The 26,037-nt window shown below is 39.8% G+C and overlaps 2 protein-coding genes across 2 annotated transcripts; both read left to right on the forward strand.

Annotated features, from left to right (window-relative positions):
* Positions 1 to 713: 713 nt before the first annotated feature.
* LOC118318810 (collagen alpha-1(V) chain) lies at positions 714 to 13,442 on the forward strand. The gene is made up of 30 exons (XM_047336899.1): positions 714 to 757; positions 979 to 1,079; positions 1,381 to 1,411; positions 2,120 to 2,284; positions 2,783 to 2,978; positions 5,048 to 5,149; positions 5,970 to 7,250; positions 7,874 to 7,918; positions 8,458 to 8,577; positions 8,949 to 8,987; positions 9,278 to 9,331; positions 9,453 to 9,506; positions 10,047 to 10,154; positions 10,281 to 10,334; positions 10,522 to 10,575; positions 10,661 to 10,705; positions 10,891 to 10,944; positions 11,064 to 11,108; positions 11,171 to 11,232; positions 11,365 to 11,409; positions 11,503 to 11,556; positions 11,923 to 11,967; positions 12,075 to 12,128; positions 12,228 to 12,272; positions 12,494 to 12,547; positions 12,633 to 12,740; positions 12,847 to 12,900; positions 12,995 to 13,048; positions 13,260 to 13,304; positions 13,396 to 13,442. Exons 1-30 carry the CDS (start codon positions 714 to 716, stop codon positions 13,418 to 13,420), a joined length of 3,237 nt encoding a protein of 1,078 aa, XP_047192855.1. The 3' UTR covers positions 13,421 to 13,442.
* Positions 13,443 to 13,625: 183 nt separating this feature from the next.
* LOC118318108 (collagen alpha-1(I) chain-like) lies at positions 13,626 to 21,170 on the forward strand. Its single transcript, XM_047337007.1, has 24 exons — positions 13,626 to 13,747; positions 14,181 to 14,234; positions 14,404 to 14,457; positions 14,540 to 14,593; positions 14,755 to 14,808; positions 14,951 to 15,004; positions 15,155 to 15,199; positions 15,373 to 15,417; positions 16,271 to 16,378; positions 17,359 to 17,412; positions 17,544 to 17,597; positions 17,763 to 17,816; positions 17,987 to 18,094; positions 18,203 to 18,256; positions 18,377 to 18,484; positions 18,663 to 18,713; positions 19,281 to 19,334; positions 19,463 to 19,516; positions 19,641 to 19,694; positions 19,857 to 19,964; positions 20,168 to 20,221; positions 20,547 to 20,840; positions 20,925 to 20,978; positions 21,118 to 21,170. The coding sequence occupies exons 1-22, from the start codon at positions 13,706 to 13,708 to the stop codon at positions 20,688 to 20,690; spliced, it is 1,461 nt and encodes a 486-aa protein (XP_047192963.1). The 5' UTR covers positions 13,626 to 13,705; the 3' UTR covers positions 20,691 to 20,840; positions 20,925 to 20,978; positions 21,118 to 21,170.
* The last annotated feature ends 4,867 nt before the right edge of the window (positions 21,171 to 26,037 follow it).

A 26,037-nucleotide genomic window follows, 5' to 3' on the forward strand; every position in this document is an offset into this window, starting at 1 on the left:
AGAGAGATCACCTGTCTTTTCTCTACTGGGTGATTTGATGGTGACATTTGAATACTTTATTTAGAAACTCTGTTTCATAACATACATAACTTGGGCTGCACCGTGGTTTAGTGGTTAGCGCTGTCGCCTCACAGCAAGAAGGTTCTGGGTTTGAATCCCGGTTCAAATCGGTGACAATGCCTTTCTGTGTTCTCCCCGTGTATGCGTGGGTTCTCTCCGGGTTCTCCAGGTTTCTCCCACAGTCCAAACATATGTAGATTGGGGTTAGGTTCATTGGAGACATTGAGAGTGAATGGTTGTTCGTCTCTGTATGTGGCCGGGATATGCCCCCCTCGACCCTTAGATCGATAAAGCGGTAGACGATGGATGGATGGATCCATAAGCTTGACGGAAACCTATACATATTTGATGGATGTGCATTTGTGCTGTGTGCAGACATTTCTTCCAAACTAGTTAACATAAAAATAATGCAGGAATGGAGCAATCAGGCCCGGGAGCCACAACGTGAAACATCTGCATCACCACTCCCTCTCTTTTCATACCTCTCGACTTACTGGTCTCAATTGAGTTTAAAATGGCCCCATAAATACAAAAATATACATCGAACAAGCTGTTCAAGTCGAGAGCCTAGCAAACAAATGTGCCAATGATCAGGGAAATGTTTTACTGGATATGGTTCTGTGTGTATATGTTCACATTTTCCCAAAATAGCCATGTGTGAATGTATCATTGGACTAGAAGCTGAGCAGAGACCGAGGTGAGATATCTAGTTTGTTGTTGAGAGATCAGAACGTGAGCCGAGTGTGTGAATACAGAGATGCCAGTTAGGCCCGGCCCTCCGATTGAAGTGTAACAGCAGTGGAGATGTTCTCCCAGCATCATTTCTTCTGTGGCGTCGACTGAAGACATGATGCAGAGCTCATCTTTACTCTCGGCAATCTGGGTTCAAGTCTGTTTGTGTTTGGTGATTCCGAACAGACTGACCCTGGGAGTGGGCACGGCACAGCAGTGTTCCCTCCATCCTGAAGCAAAGGATCATGGGAGCACCGGAGGAAACATGCGTTCAGCAGGAGTGAAAGGTGAGCTGCCCGAGAGTTAGGTACATTTCTGATGGCTTCATGTGTGGAAGCAAATGTTGGAGAGATCCCTGAACATTATCTGATGCAGATGTTTTTATACAACTCAGATATTCACTATGAGAAGTTGTAGATCCACTGAATCACATGTCTGTTTATTAGTCAACATATCAGATCAAACGCTTTGCTGGTTCCTTAATGAAATGCAGTGTTTAATTGTGGCAGTATCGATTAAGTAAGACATTTACTTTAACTTACCGATACTACATTAATGATCTATAATCTCTCTCTCCTGTGTTTGCAGAAGTGGATCTGTTGCAGCTTTTGGACATGCAGTCAGCCACTCATTACAATGTTTCATCCACAGAAGATGGACGAGGATGCCCAGCATATCTGATAGGACAATATTCCACACTTGTCCTACCGACTGCCACAGTATTTGGACATGGGTAAGTATTAACAAGGGACAGAAGCAACAAACCAAGAAGATTTTATTTGTTTGAATTGCTGCCCTGTGAAGCACTTTTAAATCTGAATTTTGTGCTTGATAAATACATTTTTTTATTACATTTAGATACATTGTAAGAAAACACAGCAAACCAAGTACTGACTGCTGTCTCACGAGAAAAAAAACTGAGCACTTTAGTGTAAGGTTGTCCTACCTCAGTCACACATGACTGCAGTGAGCTTGTTTATCTAGGGTGGATTATATTTCCGTGATGTGTAGGTTGAAAGGATGAAGTTCAAGGCTTTGGTGTTAAACTTGACCTTGAACGTTAACGCACTGAGCAGCTAATGCCGCCTGAATCTGGCAGCTTTGTGACAGAGTTTACATTAACTTGTGAAGCGTCTCTCCGTGAGGACAATGTCTCTGTGACACCACAACCGCAGGAGTTGAACCTACACTGTCCCAGACATACGCGTCTCACAGCTGTCCATGTCCAGTGACTGATCCAGTAAAAATGACTGGTGTGTGTCCTGTAAACACATGAATGAGTGCATGTGTACATTCATTTGTGAACGCGCTAACGTTTACACGACAGGTTTCCAGATGAACTGAGTGTGCTGATGCGTCTGCGTCTGGGTCGGCGCTGGCCAGAGCAGAGAGCGCTTCTGGTTATTCTAGGGCCGGAGGGGGAGGAGCTTTTCCAGCTGAGGCTGGGGCCACGACTCTTCACTGTCGTCAGTGTTTCGGAACAACACTATGAGTGAGGAAACACACACACACACACACACACAGGGATGATAGTTATCTTTTACTCAAATTACAAAACTGGATGATAGTTGTTTGACTGTTTATTCATTCTGCCCTGTCATTATAAATGAAATCCAAATAACATGATTCCTACTCCCAATCAAGCAGATGAGCTAAACCCTTAATAACTAATACATAATGATGTTTTCTTTTTGTTTTTTATAATTTACTTTGGTTGTTGCTTATTTATTCAATGTTATTCAAGGTTATCAGTAATTCTGAACAGCTGAAACTAAGCTTTCAGGGGCTTTAATGGAGCATTGTTTTATTTGTCGGTATAAGCGTAAAATTATCAACTCAACAAGTGATCAGGAGAAATTATGATGAGTCACATTGGCTTTTAAATACGGCCTATGAGCTCGGGGCAAAGATAGAACTCAAACATATGCAATATCTGTAATACCACATCATTGGTCATTTTTTGTTATATGAGTATACGTCTGTCTGACAGGTTTCCTGCTGCTCCACTGTGGGACGGATTGTGGCACAGCCTGTCCCTGGCCATCTCTCCGTCCAGACTGAGGTTGTACCTGGACTGCTGTCCACAGGAGAGCGCCCCCTGGCCTCATGGCTTGGGACCGCAGATCAACACTTTGGGCCTGACTCTGTTGGGAGGTGCCTCATGTCCTCACCACACACCGTTTACCGTAAGCGCCAACCTCTCACCCGACACAACCGTCCTCAGGCGGACAGCCCCTCCCTCGCTCTTCTGATCCTCGTGTCACATTCCTCACCCGGGCCACAGTCCTCCCCTCCTGACCCCGGACAACAGAGGTGGAGGTGGGGGGCTCAATGTGAAGTTCAATGGCAAATCAAGCAGAAAGGATTCATTTGGTTGAGAATTAACCACATTTAATGACATCATTTGATACATTTATCATTAAGCATGACACCTGCAGGAGTAGATTAGCTTCTTTAACTATTTGGTATCTAAGGATCTTATGAACAATAGTTCTGAGCATGAATGAAGAATCTTTTGGAGAAAGCTGGAATTTGAGAACAAGTATGTGTTTGAGCAAATGTGAACCATTTAAACGGGTCTTACGTAAAACACTTGAGGTAACAAATCCACTAATTTAGTGATTTTGTGTTGATTAAATGGGGATGAAAGGATTGCTAAAAACTGAGCGGTCAGCAAATTGCCATTGCTCATCTCAGGCCACATCAGCGACCGCTGCTTTTCGTTCACATTCTGGGGCGTGATATACTTTCAGAGGATTTGTATACGGTATAAATGTGGTGGTTGTGTTCACATGTTGTCGTGTGTGTTTTGTGTATGAGAACTTGTGAGTCTGGCTTGGTCTGTTGCGTTCATTGTCCCTCTGGCTAGAAACCTGTGGTCGACCAGCTCTGGGCTCAGTCCTTCGGGGAAGAGGGTGTGTGTGATTTTCGAGTGCAGCCCCTGGAGGAGTGTGTGAGGCAGACTGGAACTTTGACTTACAGACACTGACGGGACAGTCAGAGCAGTGCAGAGGTTTGTCTCTATCAGAAGCCATGCAGGGGGCTGTTGTGGCACTGCTGCTGCTGAGCTGCGTAAGTCTGTTTCTGGCATTTCTCTCTGTCAAAGTGTTGTTGGCGGATTCATGTTAAAATATTATAATTTTTTTACAGATAGAAGAACTTTGAACTGTTGTAAATTAGAAGGGGGGAAACTTTTTTCTGCTGACTGCTGAAAGAGTTTCCGATTTTATTTCAATTTTAAAATATTACTAAAGAGGAATTTATGACAATATAGAAGTATTATCTTTTTGAAATTTTGAGTTCTACTTTCTTACTCCTCAGAATGTATGCCCTAGAGAAAAAAGTCAAAATTCAATCCAGATTCTATTACGTTCAACCATCTTTACTCCTTCAGTATTAATGGGGTTTTAAGTGGTTTTCTGAAAATGTAGGCAATACTGTTGGCTTTTTATTATTGTCTTTGTGTGGGGGTTTTGTTTGGTTTTGTTTTTTAACATGGTGCATCACTGGTAGCACAAATATTTCTGCATTGAGTTTGTGGGTTATATTTTAGAGGATGAGAGAGTCGAGGGAAGGATTTCCCGTTAAACCTCATAAAATGATGTTGAGCAAATGTCACCTTTTTGTCTCTGTTGTGTTCAGGATTAGATCAAAATGGTGGCACTGCAGGAAGGAATATTTAACGACAGAAACTCTTGGGTTCATCCTGGCCCATTGTAGTTACAGTCAGATTTTGCACAGTTTATACTAGCAAAGCTATGCAGTGAATTATTTCGTTATTTGCTCTTTTAGTTAGTTGGTCTTACAAGGGCAATCCTCTCATACATCGGTAAGTAAAATTTAAAAAGAGATGAAGGTATGAAAACAACAGGATTTCCTACTGTTAGTTTCTCAAGGTTTTTTTTTCCTTCTACTTTCTCTGAATAAAAAGGGTTGGAAAAATTGTCAGTGCTATGTGATTCTCTGCAGAAACAAAAACAGATTTTGTTAATAATACTCCAAGCTCTTTTTTTGTGACATTTAATAAATGCATGTATCACAATTGTTCAGTTTTAAAATTTTATTTTACAATTGTAGAAATGTTCTGCATCTTTTAAAATGTCTGTCAGATCCAAATAGTTTTGACTTTAGTGGCCCCTAGTGGTCACACAACAGAGAAGACCGTGTAGCAGACAGCATCACACACAGACGGTTGTCATAAACATGAAACTCCCTGTAACTACAGTCCTGTATTTGTGCGTTTGTGGTTCATCAGGGCGCCATCCAGAAGATGATCTTTGTCTTGGGAGATTCTACAGCTGCCGAGCAGCACTGTCAACATTACAACAACACATGCTCAGCTCTGACAGACACACAGGTACGATGAACACACGACTGTCAGAGAGAGAAAAAACTCTCTCAGGGATAGACTGCAGGGTTTCACTCACAAAATGTATGTACTGAAAACATCTCTTTGGTTTGTCTTTTTTCCTGATGTTATAAACTTTACAACCAAACATGTTCCATCAAACATAGCATACAATAATAGAGACGAATCATGTATCAGTTGAAACATTCTTCAGAGATAGTATGTGGTTACTATTATTATTATTAGTAGTAGTAGTAGTAGTTGTAGTAGTAGTATAGTTGTTGTTTTACACATTAATGTGAAAGTATACTTCATAATAATTGTCCACAGAACTGGTCACAGCACATGTGTTAGCACCATTCGTGTCTGTTTAGTCATCATAGAAATTCTTATTAATGTTATTTATTGTGTGTGTGTAATTCCACCAGGAGCAATTTTCTATGAGTGTTTGCATTTCTGAACATACTCTTTTCACATCACCAAATAGAGCAGAATATTGAAATGTAATTTCTACCGTAGAGTTTGGAGGTATTGTTTAGTTTTTTCTTCATGTAGTTTATTTGAAATGTGTCCTTTGGTCAGTAATTAATTCACTACATGTCCAAGAATGGATGAATCCACTCTTAAATTTAGAGATATTCTATAATATGACTAAAGAGAGTGGCAATAAGAAAAGTATAGAGTTAGCTGATAAAACTTGTAAGCATCTCTTGCTCTTCGATCTGTTACTCTCTCCAAACTAAGATTATAAAATGGAGACATAACAAGGAATTCACAGAACATGTTGAGGATACAGCGTGATGTTTCCCTTTATTTAAACCTTTCCCAGACGGTTGGAGCAATAGATGAGGCAACTACTCCTCCTGGCTTCAGAGCATCATCCAGACCAGACGATTCCCCTCAAGACACAACTCTGAATGCCAGACTCACTGATCTGACACCGAGACTGAATCCAGTGAGCAGTGCCGACCCTCCACGGTCACGTACTGTTCCATACACACAGGATGTGGACACCACAGCTGTAGAGAATACCCGGACTGGCGTGGAAACTCAGGCTACAGGCTTAGCCAACAGAACAAAAGACAAACCAAAGACTGTGAGTGAGGAAATAGTGAGAGATCCATGGACAATGAAGGAGCCACAGAAAACAGAGGAGAGTTTCATAGTCGGGACGGCTTTTGTACACACGCTTAAAACTGCTCCGCACCCAGAACCAGTTCATCAGTCCCCTGATGCAGCCAAAGAGGAGGGCTCCACAAGTGATGACACATCTGTCAAGGAGCGAGTTGAGACGGCCATTTCCATCCCGAACATTCAACCTGAGATCCCCACAGCTCCAGGTGTCACGTCAGCATCCACAAGGGGAGAGGCAGAAACAAGAAGTACAGAGAAAACTTTCCCTAGTGGGCCACATGCCTCCACATCTACTCTCATCTTAGGCTCCACCACAAAATCAGGGTTGGTCACTTCCAGGGTGGACCCTTCATCTGACGGAGGAACAAGGGAGGCAAAACACGAGACATCACCAGCAATGATCACACCTCCAGTTTCCTTTAAAGTCTTGAGAGCGACAGAGTTTTCCTTGGAGGGAGCAGTAACAGACGACTCTGCTGCGGCTCAGAAAGATCCAGCCCCAAACCAGACTGTTTCAACTCCCACGCAGCAAAGCAGAGAAGCACTCAATAGCAGAGACATCATGGTTGAGATGGGCAATGTCTCAACCAGAGAGAGTGAAGAAAAAACTGAAATCAAAGACAGGTTGGACGGTGTTTCACCCAAAAGAGAAACCACATCCCCACAACAGCGGCTTCCAGGTGGAGATGAGGGGAGTGGAGGAGACACTGATGGAGATGAGATCGATTTAGTGGTGGAGGAGGAAGGGGAAAGAGATGCCGAGATGGAAAAAGAAAATTATGACCATGACGCTGGCGACTTTGAGAAGCATAATCAGTCTTCACTGGATGGGATATCCCAGCTCAGCAACAAAGACTCCATAGAACAATCAGAGACTGACTCGACACAGCAGACTGTTGAAGCGGCCAATCAGCAGCCTACATACTCAGCCGGACATAAAGGGGCAGGACTAAGACCCGGAGTCAGCGGACAAGGGGTAAGACATTGTTTACACGTAGCAGTATGTACATTTTTTTCATCAATAATAAAACTGATGACTTAAAAGTTATGAAGTAACATTTTCAGTAATTGTCGTGTCATCACAGGTTTATACTATAAATATCAGGTTACACTGTGGAATTTAAGACTGTGTTGATGATGTTAGGTGACAAACAAAACACACAGTTCACACAAATTTTAATCACAATTTATAATATGATCATCTCATTTTTCTGTCATGACCTTATGTATGAAATTGAGTTTGAATGGGGCTGCACGCTTTGATGACTGAGGTGGAAACTTAACGTCACAGCAGCGCGTGTTCGTGTGTGTGTGTGTGTGTGTGTGTGTGTGTGTGTGTGTGTGTGTGTGTGAACCATGTGGTAAAAGGGAGGGGTTGAACTCTTCACTGAAATCCATCGTCTCCCTCCTCTGGCTAAACAGCGGTACTGTAACACTGAGCTTCACGCACAGTGTTTTTATATTGTTTGATTCACCAGAATTCAGACGTAATAATCCTCTGTCTACGGGATTATGAAGGCTGTTAACATTGATACATTTTGATTGATTTAATTTGTCCTACCGTGCTTTTATCAATACCTCATGACCTCACTCATTCAGGGTCCATCTGGGCCACCAGGACCACCAGGACCACCAGGAGACAAAGTATGTGTTCAACTCCAACTCCAACAATTTCTTCCGCCTATATGCAGCTTGTATCCGCCTCTTTTAGCTTGTTGTTTAGGCTAACGGACATCTGTCAATGTCAAGGCTCTCACCAACCTCCTATATAAATCTATGGGCAGCAGTCAGACCCATAGATCAGACCTGAGTGGGAAAAGGCAGTAGCTGCCAAAGAACATATTAGAAGTAAACCAAAATGACATTTGTCAGGTGGCCAAATAAGAAATATACAATGACTCCAATAGGATTCGCTTATGTTTGGTGTCTGCTTGCCATGGTGGCAAGTTTGCAGTTGATTTTTAGGCAATTGTTTGCTCACAGGTTTGCCACAAGAGGCTGCATTCGAGAACAGGGTCAGTTAAGGGATCAGTGGGAACTCAAAACATATCACAGTTAAAACTTCAGCTGTACATCTAAACCAGGAGTAATCTCTACATGATCTTTCACGTTGTTTGTGGGCAACCTTCATTTGTATTTTCTTGCAAACATCACACATGTGATATTATTTCCTGTCCTCTCAGGGATATCCAGGCGTTATGGGCAGGACCGGGCGGACAGGATACAGAGGCCCTATTGGTCCTCCTGGAATGCCCGCCATTGTTGTGTTTAAAACCTCTGAAGAAGAATGGGAGGCTTTCAAGGTGAACTGCTGTGGCTCTACTATGCCAATATCCAGACTTCCTCTGTGCTGCACACTTGCTTGAATTTATGCCGAGAGTGTATTTGCAATACATGAAATTGTGTTACAAATTAGTGAACATCAACTACATTGTTATAAATGTTTGACGGCCATTGCTTCTATCGTATATACATACAAACCAAATAAAGGTGTTGTAACATTAATCTTGCAAATTCACCATTTTAAATGAATATGTTTCCATATAGTTACAGTAGTTTCTAGCATATGAGTACATTTCTTGTGCTTGGGGTTATTGTTCTCAAAATGTGTTATTGTTTGTCACTGAAAGTCTTTTTAAGTATCACTGCACATTTTTCTGTTGTTTCTCTGCAGAAGAAGAAGTTCTACAAAAAGTTGGTGTCTTCCTGGCCAGTAGGTGTTTGTTTTAAAGAACAAAAAGTAATCATATCTTTGGTGACCTGTCAATCAACGAGCAGAGTTTTGTTGTTCATGTTGTTCATCATCAAGTCAGTTGAAATCGAGTTATTCAAAATCTTGCACAACTGTTGTTGTCAACGAACTGCAATAGCATAGTTGTTGTCATGCATTATTTCTTACATATCATTTACACTCAGTGTAGAAATATTAGGACCAAACGCCTGACTGTAAATCATGAAGACATTGTGTTATGTTTTGTTTAGTTTTTTCCAATTTTTCTTCAGAAACTTAAGGGGCCTCTGGGGCCTCCTGGACCTCCTGGCGATGACGGAACAATTGTAAGGAGACAAAAGTGGATTACTTGAAAATACAAAGTTCACAGAAGCGATCTAGGGCGAAACTTCATCACACCATGACAATATTGAATGTATATTGATTGTGACTGATTTTGTATTCTAGGGGCCCCCTGGAATTACTGGGAAGCAAGGACCAAAGGGAGTTCAAGGGGAAATTGTAATTATCTTGACTTTATTTGCTTTTTGTCTACAATGAGGTTTTGTTTGCAAACTTCATGCATTGTAGATGATATAACAGCCTCTTCTCTTCCTCTGACTTGGACTGATCATGCATATAATTGCCTGTTTTATGTACAACAATATGCACATGTACTGCTAACAAGGCTGATGATATCCCAGATAGTTGCACAGATGTTAAAAAAGTGGTGTCTAATGTGTTGCTAGGTAGTTGATTATTATAGTTATGCAAATTGTGGGGCATAGCTGCAGAGTGCTTATCAACTTTGAGGTTTACAGTGGGAATGCAAAGCGAGGTATCTGTGTCTATGATACTGCACTATTAACATGTATGTCAGGTTGCACACTAATAATGCAATAAATACAATTTAATTGAACAGAATACAGTAAAATACAGTTCACTTAACTATGCAATTCAATATCACAGATATGTAATAAAAAGAACGAAAAATGTCTTGTCAAGTTATTATCTGTTTCTCTGCGATGTGAGTTCAAGACGACATGTTGTGTTATACTCCAGGGCAGTCCTGGACCACAGGGTCTGCCAGGTCCCCAAGGCCGGCCTGGAAGAGATGGGACCCCAGGAGAGGATGCTGACCCAGGCCCTCCGGGCTTACCTGGAGAACAGGTAAATCTACTAAGAGACATGTAAAAGATGTGCTTATTCTTATCTTTTGTCTGTTATTTGCAATTGACACTTTTAGGTGCAGTTATGTTGCAGCTTGATAAATCCACTATGTGCTTGTCCCTATAGGGTCCCAAAGGCTACAGAGGAGAGGAGGGCAGTAAAGGGGAGCTGGGTGAGTGGGTAAGAGTGGCCTGGACTTCTAATGTTATGGGGACTTAAATTATGGAGGCCCAAGTATATGTTTTTACCTGTATCTGTGCCTGTCTAAATTTTTTCATTTTTTGTTTTCATTTAGCCTTTTATTTTTGTAGCTACCTCATATTTTTCATATGTGCTGATCAAATACCTTTTTTTTGTCTCCATTTAGGGTTATCAAGGAGAAGCTGGGCCACAAGGAGACAGTGGACAAAAAGGAGACATGGTCAGATTCAGGATACAATACACATCCAGTCTTTTTTAAGGAAAAGAGTGCTGAAATATTTGATTTTATTGTCTTTGTCTCACAGGGAAATAAAGGAGCAAGAGGCCTTGTTGGGATTCCTGGCTACATAGTAAGTACAGATGTTTTTACTATTTACTGATGGCCCTTTTGGTGGTCCTCACATTATCATCATAAAGTCAGATTCCAAATATATGAGAATGTTTCCTGCTTAGCTAAAAACTATTATTTTGGGCTTATATTGATGTTTTTTGAAGCAGTGTACAATGCAACATCTGATTGGTCCTGTGTTAACAGGGAATACCCGGAGCCAGGGGTCCTCCTGGATTTCCAGGACCATCAGGAACTCTAGTCAGTGCCATGCAGCTCACTGGGTGACAGTTATCCAGAGCGACTGAATCAAAATAACAATAACTCTGTAAATATATTTCATCATGATCACAGCTGTTGTTGCTTTGTATTGTTATCAGGGAGGGATCGGAGCTCAAGGCTTCAGTGGACCACCAGGCCCACCTGTAAGTTATGTAACATAATATACTACCACATAGACATTGTATTTGATCAAATAATTATTTAGGGTGAAACAATCAGCTACTATTTATGTAAGGAGAGCATCAATTCATTTGTCTTCTACTCAGGGCAAAATTGGCTCCGGAGGACTAAAAGGTGTCTTTGGAGTAAATGGATCCCCAGTAAGTAAACAACTAGTCGATTAAGTTGTAAAGTGAATCATAAAACGATATTTGTTAAACCTAAATTTATTGTCATCAGGGTCATCAGGGTGAACTGGGTTTCAGAGGAGCAGCTGGTCCGCAGGTGCACTTGCAGATGTATTAATGATAATGATAAGCATACTACATTTTCCCACCTCAATAAATGTCTTACCTGTATGTCTGTGCATCTCTTCAGGGAGAGCCAGGTCCTGATGGCACAGTTGGATTTCCAGGTGTCCGTGGTCCTCAGGTATGACAAGACCATTTGGTCAAATTCAGAAACAGAATCACTGTGCTGTTGTAATTTGACAAACATTTACAGTAGCTATGGGTTTGACTTTCAGTTTGATCTTTAACATGAGACAAATGATGACAATGTTGTGCATTAAAAAAAAAGGTCTCCTCCTTTTGAGAAAAGGCAGCTATTTTGTTCTTAAATTGTGACCAATCTATTGTGTACATTACTTTTATTTATATAATTTTGAAAAAGTAGGTCAAAAATAATATATAAACATTCATCATACAGTACATAAACACAGCAGCCAATCTTCGCAGATATATCACATGATGACATTTGGAATTCAAATAACTGACCTCAATTTTTTTTTTCTTTCAGGGAAAGCCAGGACCAGATGGACCACAGGGTCTTAAAGGGGAACCTGTGAGTACACTCCAAAAAAAAATGGGAATATAAATTGTAATGTAGCATTTGATCGCAGTTATAATTTTGGGTTTGCTCTATCATCGGCCTTCTGTGTGTTTTACCAGGGCGATTCAGGAGATGAAGGCGACATTGGAGAACCTGGACCAACTGGACTTTATGTAAGACTATGAGGCCAAAACCTCTACAGAGGCAACAGTTATTACCAGAGAAGATATGAACTCATGAGTTTGAGTTCAAATTTGTCTTCCTCTTTGTAGGGAGCCAACGGGAATCCAGGAAAGCCTGGGCCCTCAGGTGATCCTGTAAGATTACTTAAAGCAATTTCAATATTAATTCAAGCTCAAATATTTAGAATCTATAAAATATAATCTATGGCAATATTTTTCTATCTATTTTTCTATCTGACCATGTCATGTCATTATACTGTTACAGTTACTGTTTCACTGTTACAGCCCTTTCTGGTTACTCACTACAGAGCTAAATGTGCAGCTGTTTTCTGTTTCTGTCCACATTTCTCCACCAGGGGCCTAAAGCCATGCGAGGCGACAAGGGTAAATCTGGGTTCAAGGGAGACCTGGTGAGTCTTGTCTATCTGTTCAGTTGATTGTTAATCCGTTCTTTGACCAGAACACTGACTATAGTCTTGTTATGTTTGTGTACAGGGGCCTTCAGGGCCTCCAGGTAAACAGGGATTTAAGGGGCGTCGGGGCCCATTGGGGTTTGAGGGACTTGGAGGACCAACAGGGCCAACAGGACCTCCTGGTTCCAGCGTGAGTGAAATGAACTCAATGAACAATGATAATGGTTAATGAAGATGCTGTAGTAAAGTGACTATAATATTCAGGTTTTGTTTCATACGTGCCTCTAAAATTGCAGGGCTTTGATGGTATCATGGGGGAGCAAGGAAAGCAGGGAAAAGATGGTCCAAAGGTGGGAATGAGAAAATAATTGGAATCATGTCTAGAGTGGGGTTTTTTCTATTGAAATGTGTATTTTATGTAATTATGTATATATGTTTTTATAGGGAGATCGGGGGCCAACTGGTATTCAAGGAGCTCCTGGGCCTCGAGGTGACAAGGTGTGTACAACTGTATGTCAATAGTATGTGTAGACTGTAACTGAAAATATAAGAAAGATCCAGTATGTAAAATACTGCTGTTACTATTAACTATCAACTATTAGTTTGTCTTTTTTCAGTTGGCAGCGGATTTATTTAAGGTTTGGAGTTATTTTCAGCAAATATTAAATCCTTTTCACTCATGATTTTTTATTTTTTTGTCCTATTGAAGGGTCGAGAAGGTCGAGCAGGATTTTCGGGATTGCCCGGCCCCATTGTGAGTATAAATGTGTGGTGTATATGTTTATTCTAGATGCTGATCATTGCGCTAAAGCTGTGCTAATAATGTTGTTGTCTTTTATTTGCAGGGAGAGATGGGAAAATCGGGAGTGAGAGGACATGAAGGAGAACCTGGTATTAAGGTTCCTATGTGATTACAATTCTTCTTCTGTCCTTTTGACTGCTGTGTTTAGTCCAAAATATATTCAATACATTTTTTTATTTGTAACATTAATGATTTAAGGGATTTTTCCAACAGTTTAATGTGGACTTTGGATATACTGTGTTTAAACTTGTTTGTACATTCTTGACTCAAACAAATTTACATGTCCATTCATGACAAGCAGAAAAACTAATAACATTCTAAAATTTCATTTGCATAAACTGTTTGTGTAGGGAATGTCTGGAGTCTCAGGGGAGAATGGACCGAAAGGCCCGAAGGTGATTACACTTAAACTTTCATACAACACACACCAGAGAAAATTCTGAGATATTGACTCCTTAGCACTAACTAATGGTGCGTTCAGGCCAAACTGACGCAAACATTTGCGTCGTGTTTGGCCACATGATCATTTCATCATTTGCCCTGTTCTCTGGGTGAAGTGAATGACGCGACTTTTGCATCTATTGTATTGTATTCTATTTTTCATTGTTGCATTGACTTTCTGCATGGGAAAGAAAAATGTGCCTCCTGTTTGGTCTGATTGCATCACTATCTTAAGAGCGATTCTCTGAAGAGACCTTATTATCCGATGAATCTAATGGTACTTCTTACTTCTAATTTTGAAAATGTACTCAATCATGAATTTCATCCGCTCCCACTGGAAAAACACTGCCAAAATATCTTTATCATATTATCTGTTTCCCATCTTAGGGTTTTCAAGGTCATTCGGGAAACAGGGGACAGGATGGAGCTCTTGGAGCCCTGGTAAGGCCAAGCACAAACAATATGTTCACACTGATGTTTCTATTTTTTTCCAAACACCCATCATCTCATAGAGTTCCTAAATCTACATTTATGCAAATGTATTCTCCGCTGCTAGGGCCTCCTAGACAGATATGTGATAATATTGATAGTAATAAAATCTTTCCACAAGGGCCCCATTGGTGAAAATGGAATGAATGGGGACACTGGAACCTTAGGACCCAAAGTGAGTTTTTAACTCTAGAATCAGTGAACAAGTGAATTTCCACACTATTATGATCTGATGCTCTGGTAAATGTCTGCCACAGGGATTACCTGGGAAGACAGGAGCACCTGGCCTCCAAGGACATGTAGGGAAGAGTGTGAGTTATTTACCTTATAGATATTTGAATTTTTTTTCCAACTCTTATCTGACTTGGACCAAAGCTGACCACATTCAAACCAAGAAGGAGGAGTTGCACTGAGGAGGATCAGGATGTGCTTTGAATTAAATATGTTAATAACAGTATGTGTCATTCAAAAGGGGGAAGCTGGCAGTAGAGGAAGGAAGGGGACACTAGGAAAACCAGGAGAGAGAGTAAGTTGCACACTATCATCACGTGGCTTCTTAGAAAGCAAGCTATTCTGAAAAATTGCATATTTGTCATGACAGTACAATGTTTTGTACAGTGTTTGTGATATTCAAATTCTAGTCATAATGATGCTGTTTTTTCCCTTAGGGTATTAAAGGGAAAGAAGGTCCCAGTGGACTTCCAGGGGGTGAAGGACTAAAGGTAGGAACAATTAAAAGTCTCATATTTAGTCAGTGTTTATAAATGAATCAGTCAGAATTTCATGCTGCATCACTTGCACCATACTGGTTATTATGTTAACATGATCTATATTTTATGTTTTAACTCAATGTGGTTGACCTTGTTGTGAAGGGTAAGAATGGCGAGGAAGGACCAAAGGGAAAACAAGGCACCCCAGTACGTTATTTTCTGTATTATTAATATTAGCAGTAGTAGTAGTAGTAGTTATTTCTGTTATCAACTTCACTGCCACAACAATATCAGTACAACTGTAATCAATACACGCTCTATTAAGTGTATCTGGTGTATAGGGAGCTTTTTACTAATAGTTGTATCTTGCTGTCCTTCAGGGAGAGAGGGGCATGTCTGGACCACAGGGATACAGAGGACCGGCTGTAAGAATTTCAATGATTCATTCCTTTCAAGCACTTCACCCACCCAGTCATCACCCATTAAGTTGTCTTTTGGACATAATTGACATATTGTACAACAATGACTTACAAGTCTTTTAATACATTTTGTATGGGCATGGTGCAAGAGTCTTTCTCGCACAATTTTAAGTCTCTTAGTGGAAGACACAGTAGATGTGCTTCTTTTTTTCATCTTATTTTAGCATATAGTCCAAACTAATGGGGGTTGTAGTCTTATGTTTATAATGTTTCATGGAGAGATAGATGTCAAAATGTCTTCATTAGCAATAACCATTTTAAGAAGCATTATGTCATGCCTCTGTATTTTGGGACCCTAGTCAGTATTTTGCACTTAGTCCATTTATTGTTAGTCTAAGTGCATGATTTGAAAAATACTGTACATACCACATAATGTAATGAGTTGACCATTGACTGACTACTTCTCAGAGCCCTTTTGTAATTTTAGCTAAACATCATCACACTTCTATGCAGATGATACTCAGCTTTGTGTCACTGTTTATTGTTCCAGTTAGGCTATGTGCTTGGTTTGTGCTATATTTTTGGCTTTTGTGTAATGGTGTTTTCTACAATTGTGCTCAGTTTTGTTGTTATTCTTCACAACCACACAATTGTTAAAGGGGCCATTTGTAAGTATTTGCTTACATATGGCAACTGGATTAGCAACCTTTTTTGTTAACCCTTGTTTTGCTTCTATTTATATAATTTATATCGCTCTTGCTAAGTAAGCAGCTGTAAATGCTAACATTGCCTGTGTAGCATTGCAAAACTCTTACATAGAGCACCTTTGTTATTTCAATGCTTTTAACATCTTTTCCAGGGTATTCAGGGTAACATTGGACCATGGGGTGGGATTGGGCCCCGGGGCATTCCAGGTGACCGAGGGCCACAAGGTCCAGTTGGCCCTCGTGGAGTTACAGGTTACCCAGTAAGGTTTTTTTTAATGCTTTTCTTTTTAAGATTGAACTTTAGTTTTCTAAATGTTTGATCTTATTTTTTTTTTCATTAAAGATTGAAAGCAAACCAAAATCAAAGATAAAACTGACCAAAAATGATTATGCGCTAATTTGCTATGGTTAACTCCAACTATGCTGCCTACGTCCAGACTGAACACCCTGGGGTTTATAAGGTGCTTGGACCATCAATAATGGCTACATTACCGTTATCTGTCACAGTAGGTCATGAGTCAGCGTGCTCTACCACTGGTCAGGGTTGGCTGCTCTAAGTAACACTTTTGTTCAACAAGCCAAAATATCAGTCATAAAAAAAATATTTTCTTGCAACAGCTGTTTTGAGTCTATAGGCTAACAACAGACCTCTTTGGTTTTGAAATCAAGGCCTGGTCATAGTAAGGATGAATTACATCATAGATTACACTGGTACTTCAAGCTTGTGACAGTGTCATCGAGATTTGTATTTTTCTAAAACAATTGCTCATCATCTACAACACAAAATGTACTGTCAATTTTCATGTTGTGCGCTGTTCATCTGCTTTGAACAAAGGGAGCATGCAGGAGCATTACTGGAATCACCCAGACATCATTAGGATTTTGGTGGGGGATTCATCAATCATCAATTTAAAAAAATATATGTCTGAGGGGACACTTTATATGTCATTTATTTGATCAATATAATGATTGACAATTTTTGATAGATTTGTCTTCTGTACTTCAGAAGTTTGCCTTAGAGTAAACACAACTGTAGAACCTGAATTTTATTTTTAATTCAAAGACAGCTTTGAACATATTTTGGCTATATTTATGTACAGAAATGTATGTACATCAACACACAGCCTTTACACATAATCGTTTAGAAATACAAATTTAAATACTCCCCTCCTTTGAGAGAAGCTCATATAGGGAGTAAGTCTTTTTTGGGCAATTGTTGCTTTAATCTCTCTATATTTAGGGTAAAGATGGAACCCAAGGACCAACGGGATCAGCTGGTGTCAAAGGAGACAAGGTTAAGTTTTTTTCTACACAGCTCTTGTCTCTTTAAATGCACCCATAACTTAGGCTTGGGGTGGTCTCTGAAAAAGTTTAATGATTCATTACTCAGTCGTTTCTGTTTGTCTGTACATGTTGCATCTTCAGGGATCAACAGGGGCTTTGGGGCAGGAGGGAGTTGCTGGTCTCGATGGTGAGGAGGTAGATTGATTAGACTGTGTTGTTTTACCTTTTTTCATTTAACTGAATGCAACGACACTAAAATGTCACATTTTCTAAAACCAAAAGATTAGAGGCCTATGCAGTGTGTGCTTTTGCAGGTAAAAAAAAAAAAGACGCCCATTATAATTTTGCTTTTGTAATTAGGGTCCAGTTGGACTGAGGGGACCTGAGGGCCCAAGTGGACAAAGAGGAATATCTGTGAGTCAATTTGTAATTTTTCTAAAAAAAAAGGGTCTTCTATTTTAAACGGACAATAAAAGTGTCATTATTCTTGATTCCTTACTATCTTCAAGAGCCTTTCTGTCAAACACAGACACATATGTGTACGTAGCATGATTTAAAAAACATTGAAAACATGTGTATTACAGGGTGATAAGGGGAACCTTGGACGTCCTGGACAGAGACGGCCAAAGGGAGCTGAAGGCGACACAGGCAATCAAGGGCCACAGGGAACAAAGGGGTCACCAGGGAAACAGGTGAGTGAAGTTGTTTTGATAAAAATTGTAATACCTTTTGTGTTTCATTTTACAAGGTTATTTACTCAGGGCAATGCTGTCTGCTTTTCGGTCTACCGTGTTTTGTAGGGATACAGGGGTGCAGCAGGAGACAGAGGAAAACATGGGGTTCCAGGGCTCAAGGTCAGTCACAGAAGCTTAAAACTGGTAGAAACAGACGACATCACTTAATAACTTACAGTGTCGTTAAGGACAGTGGTGGTTGATGTCAAGTTATTGTTGTGGTTAATTATGCTCTCACAGGGAGAACCAGGCGCCAGAGGTCCATCAGGCATGCCTGGACGTTTTGGACCAGGGGGCAACACCGGGACAGCAGCAGACAAAGGCCAGAGGGGGCTCCAGGGACAAACTGTTAGTGTCACCGCTGGATATATTTTGATGTTCAATTCTAAATGATGTTACATATCTGTATGTGGTCAACTTATTAAACATCATGCAATGTTAATGTGGTGTATAAGATATTTGTGATCATGTTTGACTGTTACACATCTGGAAATAAACACTGTAGGTGTGTTTCTTCTCATTTCAGGGCGCCCCTGGTAGTATAGGTCCCCCTGGACAAATGGGACCATCAACAACAGTATGTTTGACTTAACAAGGCATTTGAATGTTTTATATCAATTCTAGTAAAACCCTACTCTCAATGTTTAGTATAAAACGGTTGTGTTGACTTGATGGGTTGAAACTTGCAAGATACAAACCACACCTTCATGTATGTTAACACTTTCTGCAAGTGCTACACGGCAGCAAAATCTGTTTTTCAGTTATTGTTTCTTAAGGCTTAAATGTCAAGTACATGAGAGTCTGTAAAAAATAATTTGCATATGCTGAGCGTAACAAAAAATTGTCAGTTTTCATGTTAAGCAGTCACAAGGTTGTGACTGTGATATGTGCCACACATAACAAATGTAACTTGACTTCATGAGTGACTTTGACCATGGCCATAATTTATCTCTGTATTAATGCTAAATATCTTAAAATTGCTGTGGCAAATCAGTGTACTGTAAATGGCCTGTTATGAAAGAGTTTATTCTGAACCATCAATGAGGAGATTTAAAATGTATTTTTTTGTTTCAGTTATTTCCCATGGCTTCATAGCCTGACTGAGTTATCAATAGATCAGCAGACAGCGTTTTGTTTTTTTCAGGGTCTGCCAGGCAAAAGAGGCATTGATGGCAAAACTGGAATCCCTGGGTTTAAGGTGTGATTTACCATAGATTCTTTCATTTGGGTGCAGTAATATGCTCTCACTGATGTAAGTTTGATCTGTCCACTCATGGGGTTTATTGATGAGTAATGATGTCTGTGCTTTGTGGTTGCGCAATTCAGGGCAGTCACGGTGAGAGGGGCAAACTCGGTCTCGCAGGCATCACAGGAGACACGGTGGGATTTTATTATGTGTGGCAGCGTTTGTGGAACATTAATCTGTTCAAGCAGATTTAATGGTCTGTAAAACAATATAACCACAGTGACACAGTGTGTTCATATAACCCTCTGTACTTCCCAGGGCATAAGAGGCAAAGCGGGTGCAAAAGGAGAACCTGGAACACGAGGCAAAGCAGTAAGAGCTTTTTTTAAGTTTGCCATTCTTGGCTTTTGTAATTAGACCTTTCAGTGATACTGAAGGATGCAATATTTGATCAATTCCAAAAATCTTTACTTTACCTATACTTATTTAACCTATTATTTAAAGTATGACTGACTGAATGACTGTATTTTTTAGGGGGAACTGGGGAAAACAGGATTCACTGGCTCTCCAGGTGGTAAAGGTCGACCTGGACCTGCTGGTCCTCCTGGGCTTCCAGGAAGTAAAGGACTTCAGGGACCAAAGGTAAAAGGAAGCGGGCGTTCGACTCAGATAAAAATCTAAAGCAGAGAGTGTACCTCTCTTCTTAAAATAAAGCCGTCATAATGGAGACATTGAGTTTTCATCTGACTGGCACAGCATGTTCTAGTTTGACTGCAGGTTTTCGTTGTTGATGCTTATGAGCAGCTGAATTCTGATGTTTGTTTCCCATCACTGTCTTTATAAAGGGAAAAAGAGCCCATCCTGGAAGGAAAGGGAATAAGGGGGGCCCTGGGAAAATTGTGAGTTCTATATTTATCCTGATCCAGATTCATAATTTTTGGTAATTGAAATAAACTCTCCCTCTCTCAAAAAGAATATATATTAAAAATATTAAAAATAAAATATTAAAAATAAAAACCATTTTAAAAATAAATATATGTGTACTTTAATTAGCATGTCTTTTCATGAACAACATCCTTCATTACATATTATCTGAGGGACTTAATGTAAGCTATCCTGATCTCTGTCATTGATTTCTTTGAAAAGGATTTAGTCTGCATTGTACGATGGGCCTGCCAGAGTCAAATCCTGGGACAGTAGGTTCTAATGAAGTCTTGTTTGTAGGGAGAAGAAGGACGGCCAGGGAGACCGGGACCTGCTGGAAGACCTGGAAAACCCGCAAGTATCCCTTTTGACAGATGCTGTAAAATTCACACATTTACATATTTATATATACTGCATTTGTATATACCTCATTTCATGTATTAAATTATTATTATATATTGTATTCTAGCACACTAGAAAGTTAAATAGAGGAATGTGTGGATGATTACTGTTTTATTTTTTTTGTGATTAAACTTTCAGGGCCTGAGTGGATTGGATGGGTTACTGGGGGTTGAGGGTAATGAGGGAGATCCGGTAAGAAAAATTGACCACACAGCAATTTTATTCTGTTGTTCAATATTTTTTACTTAAATAAATCTCTCTTTGCTCACCCAAAAGGGTGATGTTGGTTTCAGAGGAGCACCTGGAGCTCTCGGCTGGTCTGGCAAGACAGTAAGCTCAATAGTGACATGGATTACATGCAACCGTGCAACATATAAAAAAATCAAAAATGGTGTCTCACTCATACATATCTGATATAGATTGGTTTGCAGATGCATTTTTTGGGTAATACATACATTTAATATTCTAGGGGAAACCTGGGCCTCCTGGGATCAGGGGAAACACTGGAGCAGGAGGGTTAAAGGTACCATATCATGTAATTTATTTAAATGTTCACCTTAAATATAGACAATGATTACTTATCAGACAATATTATATAATTCAATGTCTTACTAGTGTCTTCTTGCATCGCTTAGGGTAAAACTGGACGAAAAGGAACACATGGACCTCCTGGACCAGTTGGGCCAAAGGTTCACAAGTTTGTTTTTCTGCACAATATAAAATTAAGAAATAAACATGGCATAATTTACTTGTTAACCTGAAAATCTGCATCATCACTGGTGTTGATGCAGGGAATTCAAGGACTGAGAGGAGAGGCGGGTGAATCTGGAAGCCGTGGTACAAAGGTAAAAGTGTTGCACTTGTCTACACCTCACAATGTGCCCCAGTCGTTGTGGGGTGAGGAAGTGTGCGACATCTTAAACAAAAAAAATGTCAAACAGAAATTAATAATTGCATGGTCAGATAATCATATGACTGGGGAGCAGTTTGTAAGTTGTTCTTCTTTTACGTACAGGGTCTACCAGGTGACACAGGGGTGGTGGGAGCGATTGGGCCACCGGGGCTAAAGGTTGGATGAAATTATTGTCATATAACATAATCTTACAGCAAAAGCATGATTTCTTGTTGATAAAATCTATAAATGTTATCTTAGGGGAATCCTGGTTTGCAGGGATTGAAAGGTCGAATAGGTTTTAAAGGAAAACAGGTAAGTTCTGTTTTACTTTTCTTTGTTTTTTTTATAATTGGTAGCAAGGAATTAATCAATTGTCTGATTTACTCAGGGGGACACTGGTCCTCGTGGCCCACCTGGACAAAAAGGCCCCCTTGGACTTTCTGTAAGTTGGGATAATACTCTGCTTTGTAAAATAGTAACGAAATACATAACTCAAATAATTTTTAAATGTCTTTTTTTCAGGGCAAACATGGAAAGAAGGTGAGAGTCTCTTTAAAACTCTTTCTGTTTTTGTAAATGTTTGGACTTTCCAGGTCTGTAGTTTTTAACAGGTCAAAGAACAATCCTTTTTAGATATATGTATATTTGATTTGGCAAAAGACTCAGAGGCCATCCTGAAATCACTGTAATACTTTTAAATTTGTGTTTGTTGAGATAGCACTGTGTCTATGTATAATTGTAGTTGAATCTACTGACCTGTGTTTGGACCTTTACAGGGATTGAAAGGTTTCCAAGGCCGGAGAGGACCAAAGGGAGTGAAAGGAAAGCCTGGACCTCCAGTAAGACATTTTGCAAACACAATTCAAAAGGACTGATGAAAAATAATATTTTACCTGATCAACAAACTTAACGCCAACATACTGAAAAGTTTTATCATGCATTTGAAGCTTGACAGCAGTGAACGCTGCTCTTAAAGTCAGTCATTTTTCTTTCATAGGGAAAACCAGGTGCTCCAGGCAAACGCAGACCTTTACCAAAAGGACGATCAAAACTTGACACAAGACCAGGTCAAAGAAATAAGCTGAGGCCCGAAACAAGATCTAAACTGAAAAATGTGCCGAGATCCAGGCAAAAGGAAAGACAACAAAAAGTTGGTACAAACTCTCTTTTCATAGACACTTAATTTACACAATGTCATCATGTTACTTTTTGTCCAGCTGTGCTTTATGTGCAAGGAACCGTTTTATGATGGGTTGTTGGCTGACTGATTAAATGTTTGTTGGTGTACTGATGAAATCCTCTGTAGAGGCCCAGGTTGGTGAAGAGGAGATTGCCTCAGGGTGATGAGGCAGAGGAGTCTTTCAGTTGGCCCCTGGGAACAAAGGATGACCCTGCCACCACCTGCCATGAGCTGGGACTCGTACACCCACATCTTAATGATGGTGAGGGTCTAAATAAGCTCATGATGTTGTAAATCAGTCACGGGCAATTGGTGTTTATAATGAGGAATATACATATTCCTGAGTAATGGACAAACACTCATGTGATTCTTTTTCAGGTTACTTTTACATGGACCCCAACCAAGGCTGTGTTTACGATGCTGTGAAGGTTTTCTGTAACTTCACAGCAGGAGGAACAACCTGTATTGACCCTTTAAAGTCACAGGTAGATACATTTTTTCACTTACAAGGTTTACCATATGTGGGTTACGTGCTGTGTGGAGAATGAAGAAGAAGTGCCCCTGTCTGTCTTCATGTGTGTGCGCAAAATACAAAAACACCTGCACTGTTTTTCATCAAACTTGGTGGTAACGTTACTTAGGAGCGTATATCCAGATGATTAACTTTTGGAGCTGATCGGTCAAAGGTCAAGGTCAAGGTAAAAAAATATGGTCTGAAAAATACATTGTCAAGATATCTCTGCACATACTAGGGCAAGAGAAGCTTTTATTGGTCAGAAAAATGATTTCCTATTATATAGGAAACATCATGCATAGTTAAAAAATACGTTGTGCTAAAAATGTATGAATAAATGAAAAGAAATCATGTTCTATTGTGTAGATCAAATTCAGGTGGGAATCAGAAAAGTTGAAAACAAGAAGGGCTCAGTGGTATAATCAGCAACATGGTGGAGACAAGGTAAGACTGATCCATCTCTGTATTGAATCGGTAACATTTATTACATCTAACAGCAAGAAATGTTCTAACTCTCTCTCTGTAATAGTTTGAGTATGCTGGTGTGGATGTTGTCCAGCTGAGGTTTCTACGGTTACAAAGCCATACGTCTTTCCAGCACATGACTGTCAGCTGTACAGTGAACCCCTCCAGTGCTGCTGCCACAACAAATTCAACCAATAGGAGTATTCTCCTCCTGGGAGACTCTGGCAAAGAAATTGAGTCCCACCTAATGAGGGTGACGAGAAAAGGCTGTGAGGTGAGACCAAGCTATTTTATCATTGACAGAGATATAGTCACAGTTTTTTTCAGCTAGGCAGATTTCTAAATAGCCTCGCTCTGTAAAAAACAATGGGCCGAGGGCTCCCCAAGAAGAGAAACTGAAGGACACAGATTGGCATGGGAACCTAAGATCTAGCCTTTTCTTTTTCAAACATAACACCAGTTTATTGAGGCCTTGGCAGGGCAGTTGGCACAAATCAGTCAGAAACTTTATCTAATCATTACTTTTGCAATGAATGTTCCCAAGTTATAAGTTTCAGGAAGGACAAACTACACCTGTTCTCATCAAATCTATTCTGCCTCATTATTTTGCAGGAGGAGGTTGATGTGAGGGTGAAGGGGAGCACGGAGCTACATCGAGGAGATATGGAGTTGCTTCCTGTCAGAGATCTGGGTGTAGCAATGAGGGGGCTATCTCCCCCCAGCCCTGAGATCGCTGTGATCCTGGGACCCCTCTGCTTCTTGTGACCAATGAGTAGCGTGTGTGTGTGTGTGTGTGTGTGTGTGCGCGCGCGCCCATGTGTGTTTGTTTGTGAATTTCCCTGCATGTAATTAAACATTGTAAATATCATTTTCACATAGAAAGCAGTGATATACTGTATTGTGTCTAAATATTTCACATGTAGAATTTTGTGAGGATTCATTTACTCACTGTATTTTTTGTGTATATTTATTGAATTTTTAAAAAGATTGAATTAATTGTTAGATTGTATCATATGAAGCATTGTATTGTCCAAAATAAAATAAGATGATAATTTTGACTTTGGAATAAAACATGTTGCAGCCCTGAACCTGTCTGTTCTGCTGTTATGCTGAATTTGAAATATTTCTTTAATCTGTGATCATTAAGCAGTAGCGTTTTAATGTAATACAGAATGTGTTGAATGAGATCTTGATCTGAATCAGGTTAAATTTCATTACTGATGACAGGATATGCTGCCCTCTTAATATACCCATGAAAAAACACAAGTTATTCAGAACATATGTACAGGTATTGTTTTTTTGTCATTTGTTGTATCTGTGCTTGGGAGATGAGTTTTGTTGAACACACACAGAAGGATATGAAGTTACTAGTATAGTACCATTTATTTTGAGTCCTACTGTGACAGCAAGCAAGTTATCGAGTTCAGGAATATCCAAAGGTCAAAATTAAGTTGGATGGCATTTCCCATGCAATTTATGTGACAATTGGGACATTTTGAACATTTATGATTCTTTTGATTTGGCTTGACTGGCAAACCACATCACAAAGTGGCCTTGTTAAAACAAAAAAGCCTGCAGACATGAAGCTGAAATGACCTGAGTCACAGGGACCTTTCCAACAGACTATATCGAATCATGTAAGAAAGATATCACTGCCTGTTACAAAATGCCTGTTGAGACCTCGTAAACCCATCTCTCACAAATTCAATTATGATCCTTTAGGGCCCTTAAATCATACACAAAACAGTCTTGAAGCAAAATTCTGTCAAAGTTTACATTCGTTTCGCCCTCAGCTGCAACAGTTATCATTCTGACACTGTTGATTCATGATTTTTGTAAAAGTATCCTTGTGTTTTTGCAGTTTACTATGTTTGCCACATACCACTCGTGAGACCATTTATAATTTGTAATCCATCACGCTTTATTTAGATGATGCAGTGTCTCATTCAAAAACAGAGGTCAGTGTTGACTGAGTTTGACTGAATTCGAAATATTTAAAAACAGATTGCATTCATTAGAATAAATTTACTCATGTAGCATTTTTAAACTTGCTCTAAAGACTGGATATGAGAAAGACATGCTCATTTAACAGTATTGCTTCATGAGATGACCATTTTTTTTTAAATCTAAATCAAAAAATAGCCTACATACTATCAGTCCATTGTTAGGTGTAAAGATATTTCTTGTTGTTCATTTTAATCACATAAAGGCCTTCAGTTTCTGACATTTGTAAAGTTTGCAGCAGTTTATCTTTCCATTGTAATATTATTCAATGAATTAGTTATTTTGATGGGGGAGCATAAACTATATACTAAAACACAATATCGTTTGACAA

Source organism: Scophthalmus maximus, chromosome 13 (genome assembly GCF_022379125.1).
Source record: "Scophthalmus maximus strain ysfricsl-2021 chromosome 13, ASM2237912v1, whole genome shotgun sequence".
NCBI lineage: Eukaryota > Metazoa > Chordata > Actinopteri > Pleuronectiformes > Scophthalmidae > Scophthalmus > Scophthalmus maximus.

Excerpts from the sequence above, each read along its gene's own strand:
- LOC118318810 (XM_047336899.1), top strand. The coding sequence starts at position 714 with ATGTGTGAATGTATCATTGGACTAGAAGCTGAGCAGAGACCGAG. Across the intron at positions 11,109-11,170 it reads GTGGACCACCAGGCCCACCT|GGTGAAACAATCAGCTACTA; the intron begins GTAAGTTATGTA and ends ATAATTATTTAG. Across the intron at positions 12,273-12,493 it reads CTGGGCCCTCAGGTGATCCT|GGGCCTAAAGCCATGCGAGG; the intron begins GTAAGATTACTT and ends TTTCTCCACCAG.
- LOC118318108 (XM_047337007.1), top strand. The coding sequence starts at position 13,706 with ATGTCTGGAGTCTCAGGGGAGAATGGACCGAAAGGCCCGAAG. Across the intron at positions 18,485-18,662 it reads GGGGGCTCCAGGGACAAACT|GGCGCCCCTGGTAGTATAGG; the intron begins GTTAGTGTCACC and ends TTCTCATTTCAG. Across the intron at positions 19,965-20,167 it reads AAGGACTTCAGGGACCAAAG|GGAAAAAGAGCCCATCCTGG; the intron begins GTAAAAGGAAGC and ends GTCTTTATAAAG.